The 12323-nt window shown below is 48.1% G+C and overlaps 1 protein-coding gene across 1 annotated transcript; it reads right to left on the reverse strand.

Moving 5' to 3' along the window:
- Window positions 1-883: 883 nt before the first annotated feature.
- znf593 (zinc finger protein 593) lies at window positions 884-8084 on the reverse strand. Its single transcript, XM_060933353.1, has 4 exons — window positions 7999-8084; window positions 7500-7702; window positions 3648-3710; window positions 884-1436 (listed from the first exon to the last, which is right to left on the reverse strand). The coding sequence occupies exons 2-4, from the start codon at window positions 7697-7699 to the stop codon at window positions 1310-1312; spliced, it is 390 nt and encodes a 129-aa protein (XP_060789336.1). The 5' UTR covers window positions 7700-7702; window positions 7999-8084; the 3' UTR covers window positions 884-1309.
- Window positions 8085-12323: the final 4239 nt, after the last annotated feature.

Raw genomic sequence — 12323 nt, forward strand, 5'->3', positions numbered from 1 at the left:
CATTACATTTTCACAAGTTTAGAATTTCAAGGGAGAAAATATCTAATATATGTTATTTACCAGCTGGGAGGTCCATTTCGTGAAATACCGTGACCGAGGCCTTGAAAGTACTGACCTCTGGGTCGAGGTCAGTATTCAAGGCCGAGGTCACGGTATTTCACCATACGGACCAACCTTAAGCTGGTAAATAATATATTTAGTTTTTTCTTTACCAAATTCTAACAGAAAACGAGAGCGCCCGAAAGGAAAAACCCGAGCTGAGCCGCCATTTTGAATCCTCATTCACGGCTGTAATGCAAATGGCTTCCTCCTCGGTATACAAGTGCACTTCCATGGCAGGAAAAAAAACTATATTTTGCCGCCTATGTAGTCCCCTATTTATACAAAAATTGAGTCATTCCGGATTCAGCCATGTTTTTGCTCGGTGTTAGCAACAGTTACAGGTTTTTAGCTTTCTCCTGAAATGTTTTCTTTTATTTCTTCTTCCTCAGGGTAGTAAAACTCGCTTTCGCTGTGAACACTGTCGTTATCACTCTCCATGATGTAACATTCATGCTATTCTCCTGAGAAATGCTGGCAAAAATTTATAAGATTTTTGATAAAAATCTTATAAGTCTTACAAAAAAAGATAAATGTTGACAAAAATTGCTACGTTTGTTGTTGTGAACGAGCGAGTCGTCAGAGGTCTGTAACCGGGGTCCGTACCGTAGGATACAGACCCGCTCGCCAGCCAATCAGAGTGCAGGATTTGATGGAAACCGGATCACGAAAAAAAATAAGTAAAAATTATTTTTAGGTCTCGAATTAATTTATTCAAAGACTTTTTAAGGACCTACTGATATGCAGAGCGGAGACACCCACACCCGAAATCATGTACACGTGGTAATTGTGACAAAATTTATTTACATATGCAAATTCAGTTTTGTGGTCACAGTCCAGTCAAATCCTGACACGCAGAATAAACCAACCATCCTCACACAGACTGAGCGATTTGATTGACAGGTAAATAAATTATCAATCAGGGTTTTCTCCGTCAGTGATTCTGAGCTCCACACCTCAGGCTATCGCTCTAATCCACCTGCTAACACACTGTGGAGTGATTTAACTCACCAACACTATGAATAAAACACGCACTTTAGGCATAAAGGTTAATGATCTGAATGCTGCTGTAATCCTGTTCCAGCATGGTAAAAATAATTTAATGGTTTTCTGGCGTCGTCGGAAAGAAGTCAGGCTCCGTCTCGGACGTTGAGGGTGAGATCTTGCGACTGTAAGTGATCTTCGTGTCACTGTGACGTTCAGACGACCTTCACTCCATGTCCTCTTCCACCTGCTGCGTGTGCACTTCAACCTTTTTCGGTGGGATGTATGAACCCATTCCTGCCGCTCTCTCCGCCTCGGCCTGAGTGTACGGCTCGTCTCGGAGCTCCTTCAACCTGCGGGCGAAAGGAAGCTTACATGATCAAAATACTGGACATGCTCTCTTAATACTAATCAGTGGCAGGTTGACAAACGATCTATTCTCCAGGATCGAGGACGGTTTTCGTAATCTGTCGTTATATCGAGTGAACACCTGAAGGATGATCTATCAGCCAAAAAAAAAAAATCTCCAGCCATCAGCGCTGACGTGGTTCAAAACTCAGACATACAGTGGGGCAAAAAAGTTTTTAGTCAGCCACCAATTGTGCAAGTTCTCCCACTTAAAAAGATGAGAGAGGCCTGTAATTTTCATCATAGGTACACTTCAACTATGAGAGACAGAATGGGGGGGAAGAATCCAGGAAATCACATTGTAGGATTTTTAATGAATTAATTCCTCGGTAAAATAAGTATTTGGTCACCTACAAACAAGCAAGATTTCTGGCTCTCACAGACCTGTAACTTCTTCTTTAAGAGGCTCCTCTGTCCTCCACTCGTTACCTGTATTAATGGCACCTGTTTGAACTCGTTATCAGTATAAAAGACACCTGTCCACAACCTCAAACAGTCACACTCCAAACTCCACTATGGCCAAGACCAAAGAGCTGTCAAAGGACACCAGAAACAAAATTGTAGACCTGCACCAGGCTGGGAAGACTGAATCTGCAATAGGTAAGCAGCTTGGTGTGAAGAAATCAACTGTGGGAGCAATTATTAGAAAATGGAAGACATACAAGACCACTGATAATCTCCCTCGATCTGGGGCTCCACGCAAGATCTCACCCCGTGGGGTCAAAATGATCACAAGAACGGTGAGCAAAAATCCCAGAACCACACGGGGGGACCTAGTGAATGACCTGCAGAGAGCTGGGACCAAAGTAACAAAGGCTACCATCAGTAACACACTACGCCGCCAGGGACTCAAATCCTGCAGTGCCAGACGTGTCCCCCTGCTTAAGCCAGTACATGTCCAGGCCCATCTGAAGTTTGCTAGAGAGCATTTGGATGGTCCAGAAGAGGATTGGGAGAATGTCATATGGTCAGATGAAACCAAAATAGAACTTTTTGGTAAAAACTCAACTTGTCGTGTTTGGAGGAGAAAGAATGCTGAGTTGCATCCAAAGAACACCATACCTACTGTGAAGCATGGGGGTGGAAACATCATGCTTTGGGGCTGTTTTTCTGCAAAGGGACCAGGACGACTGATCCATGTAAAGGAAAGAATGAATGGGGCCATGTATCGTGAGATTTTGAGTGAAAACCTCCTTCCATCAGCAAGGGCATTGAAGATGAAACGTGGCTGGGTCTTTCAGCATGACAATGATCCCAAACACACCGCCCGGGCAACGAAGGAGTGGCTTCGTAAGAAGCATTTCAAGGTCCTGGAGTGGCCTAGCCAGTCTCCAGATCTCAACCCCATAGAAAATCTTTGGAGGGAGTTGAAAGTCCGTGTTGCCCAGCGACAGCCCCAAAACATCACTGCTCTAGAGGAGATCTGCATGGAGGAATGGGCCAAAATACCAGCAACAGTGTGTGAAAACCTTGTGAAGACTTACAGAAAACGTTTGACCTCTGTCATTGCCAACAAAGGGTATATAACAAAGTATTGAGATGAACTTTTGTTATTGACCAAATACTTATTTTCCACCATAATTTGCAAATAAATTCTTTAAAAATCAGACAATGTGATTTTCTGGATTTTTTTTTCTCATTTTGTCTCTCATAGTTGAGGTATACCTATGATGAAAATTACAGGCCTCTCTCATCTTTTTAAGTGGGAGAACTTGCACAATTGGTGACTGACTAAATACTTTTTTGCCCCACTGTACAAACTGACCTCCGAGGCAGGAGCGTAATAAAGTGCAGGACGTTAAAATCCTCAACAACACTGCTGTAGTTGATAAACATCAAACCTGAACCAGTCGAAACATTACTAACATGAGACCGGGGAAGGAGGCGGAGCTTCCAGGGGACAATTAACATCATTATATTACATTACAGGCGTTTAGCAGATGTTCTTATCCAGAGCAACGTACAACACACTCCGAGTAGCCTGGAGAGCAGGCTGCCTTACTCAAGGGCACTTCAGCCATTCCTGCTGGTCCAGGGACTCGAACTGACAACCTTCTGGTCCCAAAGCTGCTCCTCTAACCTTTGAGGCCGTCCATGGCTTCCCAAGTGTGATTACTTAGCCATTAGTCTGCAAAGTTCTCCAGCATGAAACTCACCGTTTTTTATGGACTTTGGTCTTGAAATGCTCCTTCAGGGTCTTCAGGTCAATAAAGTAGCGCCTGGAATATATAATCAACAATAACGAGATTAACAGAGTTATTAATGCTGGTCTTCCTGACCTGAAATGTGTCTCATCTCATCTCATTATCTCTAGCCGCTTTATCCTGTTCTACAGGGTCGCTGGATCCTATCCCAGCTGACTACGGGCAAAAGGCGGGGTACACCCTGGACAAGTCGCCAGGTCATCACAGGGCTGACACATAGACACAGACAACCATTCACACTCGCATTCACACCTACGCTCAATTTAGAGTCACCAGTTAACCTAACCTGCATGTCTTTGGACTGTGGGGGAAACCGGAGCACCCGGAGGAAACCCACGCGGACACGGGGAGAACATGCAAACTCCGCACAGAAAGGCCCTCGCCGGCCACGGGGCTCGAACCCAGGACCTTCTTGCTGTGAGGCGACAGCGCTAACCACTACACCACCGTGCCGCCCCCTGAAATGTGTCTCAGAGGAATTTTATGACCATGTGTTACGACAGCTGAGGAATACGATGATATCAATATGCTTTTATGATGTACTCTGGGCATTGTGAAGCCTTTTGAAATGATTTAAAGGTTCTGAGTGCAAAGTTGAATTCTGGGTAAATTCTATTGCTGTTGGAGTTTTGAGAGGTTTCACTCCTTCCTGCACACACACACACTGTGTATCCTGTGTCTAAATGCTTCGCCGAGATAAAAAGCAGGGATGGCAACAGGAAAATTTTATTTCAGCTGAAACTCCGAACGGGGGGTTCAGGGGGGCAGAGCCCCCTGAAGCTTTAGCCTTTTTAGCCTCTTCTACCTATTTTCTAGCCATTTTACATGTATATTGTGTGAAAAATACATGATAAAAATAAGTAAGTATCTAAAGTTATTCACCGGCACAACGCAAGGGGGCGCGAAGTCGCTAGGAGTAGTTGGTGGGTGTGGTTAGTGGAGTGTTTATCCTCCGGTTACTTATAATGACTAGAACTTTTTTTTTTATATAATGACTAGAACTGGAGTCATATAGATGTACGTACTTCCTCAATCAACCGCTCTTCGTGCTGCTCCATCTTCGCTCGTGTTTTTAAAAATGTCGGTCGTGAAAACAAACTAAACCGGGAAAGTAGGGAAGCGGAAGTGCGTGTACAGCGGATGTAGAGTGGACCAATCAGAGCCCTCTTGTTCATTGTTACACTCGATATAGAAGCTTCCGTTGTTCGCGAGACATGTGGTTTCGATACGATTTGACACTAATCTCGGTAGCAGCAATAAAAGTTAGGTACCTAACCCCCCCTAAAACTTTTCTCTACGGATTGAGACGTTCCACAAAAATGATAAAATTGAAATTCAAAACGGCGGATTTCCGCCGTTCGGCGGAAAATTGCCATCCCTGAAAAAGCGTCCCGTGTTTTACGATTACAGAGACTGCCGAAGTAAACGAGCAGCAATATCACATCACGTGACCACCGTGGAGCGTGTTTTTGTTTTAACCTACTTTTAACCAAAACCAGTCAGCGTGGGCGAACATGGCGGACTCGGCTCTCCCGGCAGCGGAAAAGAAAAAGAAAGCCTGCCTAGTGAGTGCAACTGCAAGATAGAGCGAGGTTAGAGAGATGACGTGTCATTTTTCTGGACAGATAACTAAATCATTCTAGCTAGCGCTTCGCTATCTTAGCCTTAAAATGCATGGGCTCGACTCCACTGTAGCGAGTGTATGGAGTTACACACCTAATGTTCTGATCTTACACAAAAGCAGGAACAGAGAAAAGATATAAATATTCGTCTTTTGTTTCATGGATCTTTTCGCGAATGTCAACCACAAATTACATCCCTGCGACTCAGAACTCTCCGAGGTCGATGCAGAGCCACGATATTTTCCGTAAGTCACCGTCTCGGTGTGACACAGCTTCAGAGTTATGCTAATTAGTTAAAGATTCTTGTGTTTGGCTGTTTCCTGTTGTTTCTACAGGGCCGTACCGTTTACCTCAAGAGGGAGGAAAACGGTCTCAAAACGGAGAAAAGCAACCCTCAGAACGATCATCAAAATGATCACATCCCGTTCTTGCGAGATAGAGGAGGAATGCCGTGGACAATGAAAAAATAAAAAAATTTCAGATGATTTTAATCAGCACCTTTAAAGTGCATATTCTGGACCAATTTCTTTTTTTTTTTATATGAAAGTATGTCCCTTTACGGGCGTCACGGTGGTGTAGTGGTTAGCGCTGTCGCCTCACAGCAAGAAGGTCCTGGGTTCGAGCCCCGTGGCCGGCGAGGGCCTTTCTGTGCGGAGTTTGCATGTTCTCCCTGTGTCCGCGTGGGTTTCCTCCGGGTGCTCCGGTTTCCCCCACAGTCCAAAGACATGCAGGTTAGGTTAACTGGTGACTCTAAATTGAGCGTAGGTGTGAATGTGAGTGTGAATGGTTGTCTGTGTCTATGTGTCAGCCCTGTGATGACCTGGCGACTTGTCCAGGGTGTACCCCGCCTTTCGCCCGTAGTCAGCTGGGATAGGCTCCAGCTCGCCTGCGACCCTGTAGAAGGATAAAGCGGCTAGAGATAATGAGATGAGATGAGTATGTCCCTTTACACACTCATCCAGAAGGGTAATTTTGCACAAGGCCATCTGTCTCCAGCAGAAAAAAATAAAATAACAAAAACACGTCTGGAAAAATCAGAAGCGCGAGCAGGCTGTGCGAGCTTTGCACGGTTTCAGTGCACAGCCTGTGTAGACCAAGCGCTCCCGTTTCTCTCTCATTGTCCGGTCTTTTGGAAAACGATGAGTACTAATCCCATCATGATTGGTGTTGCTACAGCTTCCTACGATACATCTGTTAACCATTTTAATAATTACGTGATAATGTTGAAGAAATTTGCAGAAAACCACCAGGTCGTTTTCTCGTAAACAAACCAGCGCTGACGTAGGATTCAGAAGGAGGCATCCCGCACGTGACGTCACGAAAATCAATGTTTCCCGGGAAATCCAAATGCCGAGTTTTTTCAGAGGCGGACCAATTCACCTCAAATGGCTTGATTTCAAATGAATTTTTCTGGTATTGCGCAAGGTAAAAAAAAATTGCAGAGAATGCAGAATGTTACAGATATTTGACCAAAGTTTAATATAAAATCGAGAATTGCACTGATCTCGCTCCTGAATTTACCCGCGATATGCACTTTAACAAGTTACAAACTGATCAGATGCAGCTGTTTTGATGTTGGAGTTCTCATCTCATCTCATTATCTGTAGCCGCTTTATCCTGTTCTACAGGGTCTCAGGCGAGCTGGAGCCTATCCCAGCTGACTACGGGCGAAAGGCGGGGTACACCCTGGACAAGTCACCAGGTCATCACAGGGCTGACACATAGACACAGACAACCATTCACACTCACATTCACACCTACGCTCAATTTAGAGTCACCAGTTAACCTAACCTGCATGTCTTTGGACTGTGGGGGAAACCGGAGCACCCGGAGGAAACCCACGCGGACACGGGGAGAACATGCAAACTCCACACAGAAAGGCCCTCGCCGGCCACGGGGCTCGAACCCGGACCTTCTTGCTGTGAGGCGACAGCGCTAACCACTACGCCACCGTGCCGCCGGCTTGTGAACTTTGACAAAAAAAGAGTCTTACATTCAAATAAATGTACAGTGTTTCTCCTAGGTAACATGGGTACATCTGGTGATTTTTTTTCAGAATTTTTTGAGACCTAAGTGCGCGGGCAACTGGTTGAATTGACGTGGAATGACCCTAATCTATGCTGGATTGTGATGATCCAGGACCATGATTTATTGTCCAGATGTTGACTGGTGCTTTACTCACGCGCAGTGCAGGCAGTAGTGCTGAGCGAAGCCTGTGGCATCATAGTCCACTTCCTGTTTCAGGAGTTTGGTTGCATTGGCAGGGATCATGTCAGTGTGGATCTGGTCCAAGTCCTTTGTCCTTCGTTTTGTCTTCCATGTCTTTGCAATGTTCTTCTTTTTGCCATTTTTGTGGCTGCCCACCTGCTTGGATTTGCCCATGATCTATCAAAGCAGACAGAAGAACAGCTTTCATATTAATTGTCAAATATTTCTTTAATATGAGGTAAATCTAATAACTGACGATGTTGGTGCATTCTACAGCGTTAAAAACATTTGTAAAGTTTATGGACAGAGTCACGGTAGCAGTTTAGTCGCCTGTCACTCGATAGGTAACCAGTGGAAGATCTCTGTGTTTTAGAGTCTGGTCATAATTATATGCCATTTCTTCGTACTTGAGTAATAAAGCGTTCAATAAGTAACATGGAACCGATAAATTACATAGAAAACGTTTTACTTACTTATAATACTGTTATTTCATTAACTTGCGTGCTCGTCAAGCCACGTGTTTACGCCTTCGAATATTTACTTCCGGGTTCGAAGTGAGCCTACCGCGCATGCGCAGACTGTGGGCGGCCATTTTATGACCGGCCACTAAGCGGCGGCAAAAACGCGCGTGAGTTAACCAACAGTTGCCATGGTGATGTCGTCGCGAGGACACTTTTTCCCGTAAAGAGTTTGATATTGCTGTAAACATTAAAGAGTAATTATTAATTAAACTACGCAAAGGACAAATAAACAGGAAAAGTGATTAAATTTAATCAGAGCTTTACTTTAAACTTAATTCAGCTGTGTAACAGAATGTCTGGTGAGTATTTTTATGGTTAGCGTTAGCATATTTAATGTAGCTAGCATGACGAAATTAGCATTATTATTATTATTACAAATACTTCATACTTCTCATTTTTTCCTTCATGGCTTATTCAGATTAAAAATTCATTTACCTTTTTATATTAGTGATAATTTTATAATAAATGACTTTTTTATGTTACAGAACCTGGGATTGAAAAGGTCTCCTACATTTTTCCAAATGGAGACAAATACGGTAAGGCACAGGGGATTGTGGGAAAATTAACAAACCAGGAATAAAAACTTCCTTGTCAGGTGTATTTTTTTTTTTTAAAGGGAAAAGACTGTGTGTGTGTGTGTGTGTGTGTGTGAGAGAGAGAGTGTGATGGTGTGTGTGTGTGAGAGAGAGAGAGAGTGGGGGAGTGTGTGTGTGTGAGAGAGAGAGAGAGAGTGGGGGAGTGTGTGTGTGAGAGAGAGAGTGGGGGGAGTGTGTGTGAGAGAGAGAGTGGGGGAGTGTGTGTGTGTGAGAGAGAGAGTGGGGGAGTGTGTGTGTGAGAGAGAGAGAGTGGGGGAGTGTGTGTGTGTGTGAGAGAGAGTGGGGGAGTGTGTGTGTGTGTGAGAGAGAGTGGGGGAGTGTGTGTGTGTGTGAGAGAGAGTGGGGGAGTGTGTGTGTGTGTGAGAGAGAGTGGGGGAGTGTGTGTGATGGTGTGTGTGTGTGAGAGAGAGAGTGGGTGTGTGTGTGTGTGTGTGTGTGTGTGTGTGTGAGAGAGAGAGTGGGGGAGTGTGTGTGTGTGAGAGAGAGAGTGGGGGAGTGTGTGTGTGTGAGAGAGAGAGTGGGGGAGTGTGTGTGTGTGAGAGAGAGAGTGGGGGAGTGTGTGTGTGTGAGAGAGAGAGTGGGGGAGTGTGTGTGTGTGAGAGAGAGAGTGGGGGAGTGTGTGTGTGTGAGAGAGAGAGAGAGTGGGGGAGTGTGTGTGTGTGTGAGAGAGAGAGTGGGGGAGTGTGTGTGTGAGAGAGAGAGAGTGGGGGAGTGTGTGTGTGAGAGAGAGAGAGTGGGGGAGTGTGTGTGTGTGAGAGAGAGAGAGTGGGGGAGTGTGTGTGTGTGAGAGAGAGAGAGTGGGGGAGTGTGTGTGTGTGTGTGAGAGAGAGTGGGGCAGTGTGTGTGTGTGTGTGTGTGTGTGTGAGAGAGAGAGTGGGGGAGTGTGTGTGTGTGTGTGTGTGTGTGTGAGAGAGAGAGAGTGGGGGAGTGTGTGTGTGTGTGTGTGAGAGAGAGAGTGGGGGAGTGTGTGTGTGAGAGAGAGAGTGGGGGAGTGTGTGTGTGAGAGAGAGAGAGTGGGGGAGTGTGTGTGAGAGAGAGAGAGTGGGGGAGTGTGTGTGAGAGAGAGAGAGTGGGGGAGTGTGTGTGTGAGAGAGAGAGAGTGGGGGGAGTGTGTGTGTGAGAGAGAGAGAGTGGGGGAGTGTGTGTGTGTGTGAGTGAGAGAGAGTGGGGGAGTGTGTGTGTGTGAGAGAGAGAGTGGGGGAGTGTGTGTGTGTGTGAGAGAGAGAGAGTGGGGGAGTGTGTGTGTGTGTGTGTGTGTGTGTGAGAGAGAGTGGGGGAGTGTGTGTGATGGTGTGTGTGTGTGAGAGAGAGAGTGGGATAAGAGTGGGTGAGAAGTGTGTGTGTGAGAGAGAGTGGGGGGTGTGTGTGATGGTGTGTGTGTGTGTGAGAGAGAGTGTGATGGTGTGTGTGTGTGAGAGAGAGAGAGAGTGGGGGAGTGTGTGTGTGTGTGGTGTGTGTGTGTGTGAGAGAGAGAGAGAGTGGGGGGAGTGTGTGTGTGTGTGAGAGAGAGGGTGGGGGGGTGTGTGTGTGAGAGAGTGAGGTGGGGGGGTGTGTGTGTGTGTGAGAGAGAGAGTGGGGGGAGTGTGTGTGTGTGAGAGGAGAGTGGGGGGAGTGTGTGTGTGTGAGAGAGAGAGTGGGGGGTGTGTGTGTGAGGTGAGAGAGTGGTGGGGAGTGTGTGTGTGTGAGAGGGAGTGGGGGAGTGTGTGTGTGTGTGAGGAGAGAGTGGGGGGTGGTGTGTGTGTGGTGTGAGAGAGGAGTGGGGGAGTGTGTGTGTGTGAGAGAGAGAGTGGGGGGAGTGTGTGTGTGAGAGGAGAGAGTGGGGGGAGTGTGTGTGTGTGTGAGAGAGAGAGGTGGGGGGAGTGTGTGTGTGTGAGGAGTGAGTGGGGGAGTGTGTGTGTGTGGAGAGAGAGTGGGGGAGTGTGTGTGTGAGGGAGTGGGAGTGGGGGGTGTGTGTGTGTGGGAGGGTGGGGGGGTGTGTGTGTGTGGGGGAGGTGGGGGTGTGTGTGTGTGTGAGAGAGAGAGTGGGGGGAGTGTGTGTGTGGTGAGAGAGAGGTGGGGGAGTGTGTGTGTGAGAGAGAGGTGGGGGGAGTGTGTGTGTGAGAGAGAGGTGGGGGGGGTGTGTGTGTGAGTGGGGAGTGGGGGAGTGTGTGTGTGAGAGGGAGAGTGGGGGAGTGTGTGTGTGAGAGGAGAGAGTGGGGGGTGTGTGTGGTGTGTGTGTGTGTGTGTGTGTGTGGTGTGTGTGTGTGTGGGAGGGAGTGGGGGGTGTGTGTGTGTGAGAGAGAGAGTGGGGGGTGTGTGTGTGTGTGAGGAGAGAGTGGGGGGAGTGTGTGTGTGTGGAGAGGAGAGTGGGGGGGTGTGTGTGTGTGAGGAGGAGTGGGGAGTGTGTGTGTGTGTGTGGGGGGGGGAGTGTGTGTGTGTGAGAGAGGAGTGGGGGGTGTGTGTGTGTGAGGGAGGTGGGGGTGTGTGTGTGAGGAGAGGTGGGGGGGGAGTGTGTGTGTGTGTGTGTGTGAGAGGAGAGAGTGGGGGAGTGTGTGTGTGTGTGTGTGAGAGGAGAGAGTGGGGGGTGTGTGTGTGTGTGTGTGTGTGTGTGGGAGGTGGGGGGTGGTTGTGGGGTGTGGTGTGGGGGGGGTGTTTGGTGGGGTGGGGGGTGTGTGTGTGAGGAGAGTGGGGGGAGTGTGTGTGTGGGTGGGTGTGTGGGGTGTGGTGGTGTGTGTGTGGAGTGGAGGGGTGGGGGTTGTGGTGTGTGGTGTGTGTGTGTGTGAGAGGGGGTGGGGGGTGTTGTGTGTGTGGGAGGAGAGTGGGGGAGTGTGTGTGTGTGGTGTGAGAGAGTGGGGGGGAGTGTGTGTGTGAGAGTGAGGGTGGGGGAGTGTGTGTGTGAGAGAGGAGTGTGGGGGGGTGTGTGTGTGTGTGTGGTGAGAGAGAGGGTGGGGGAGTGTGTGTGTGTGTGTGAGAGAGAGAGAGGTGGGGGAGTGTGTTGTGTGTGTGTGTGTGTGTGTGTGTGTGTGTGTGTGTGTGGTGTGTGGTGTGTTGTGAGAGAGAGTGGGGGAGTTGTGTGTGTGTGGAGAGGGTGGGGGAGTGTGTGTGTGAGAGGAGTGGGGGAGTGTGTGTGTGAGAGAGAGAGTGGGGGAGTGGTGTGTGTGAGAGAGAGAGCGTGGGGGAGTGTGTGTGTGTGTGTGAGAGAGGAGAGTGGGGGAGTGTGTGTAGTGTGTGAGATGAGAGAGAGGTTGGGGGAGTGTGTGTGTGTGTGGTGTGTGAGTGTGTGTGTGTGTGTGTGTGTGTGAGAGAGTGGGGGAGTGTGTGTGATGGTGTGTGTGTGTGAGAGAGAGAGTGGGGAGTGTGTGTGGTGTGTGAGAGAGAGAGTGGGGGAGTGTGTGTGTGTGAGAGGTGAGTGGGGGAGTGTGTGTGTGTGTGAGGTGAGTGGTGAGTGTGTGTGTGGAGGTGGGGGGAGTGTGTGTGTGTGTGTGAGAGAGAGAGTGGGGGAGTGTGTGTGTGAGAGAGAGAGTGGGGGTGTGTGTTGTGTGTGAGAGAGCGAGTGGGGGAGTGTGTGAGTGTGTGTGTGTGTGTGTGAGAGAGAGTGGGTAGGTGTTGTGTTGAGTGTGAGTGTGTGTGTGTGAGAGAGAGAGAGTGGGGAGTGTGTGTGTGTGTGTGAGAGAGAGAGTGGGTGGGATTGTTGTGTGAGTG

The sequence above is a fragment of the Neoarius graeffei genome, chromosome 11 (assembly GCF_027579695.1).
Source record: "Neoarius graeffei isolate fNeoGra1 chromosome 11, fNeoGra1.pri, whole genome shotgun sequence".
In the NCBI taxonomy this organism is placed as follows: Eukaryota; Metazoa; Chordata; class Actinopteri; order Siluriformes; family Ariidae; genus Neoarius; species Neoarius graeffei.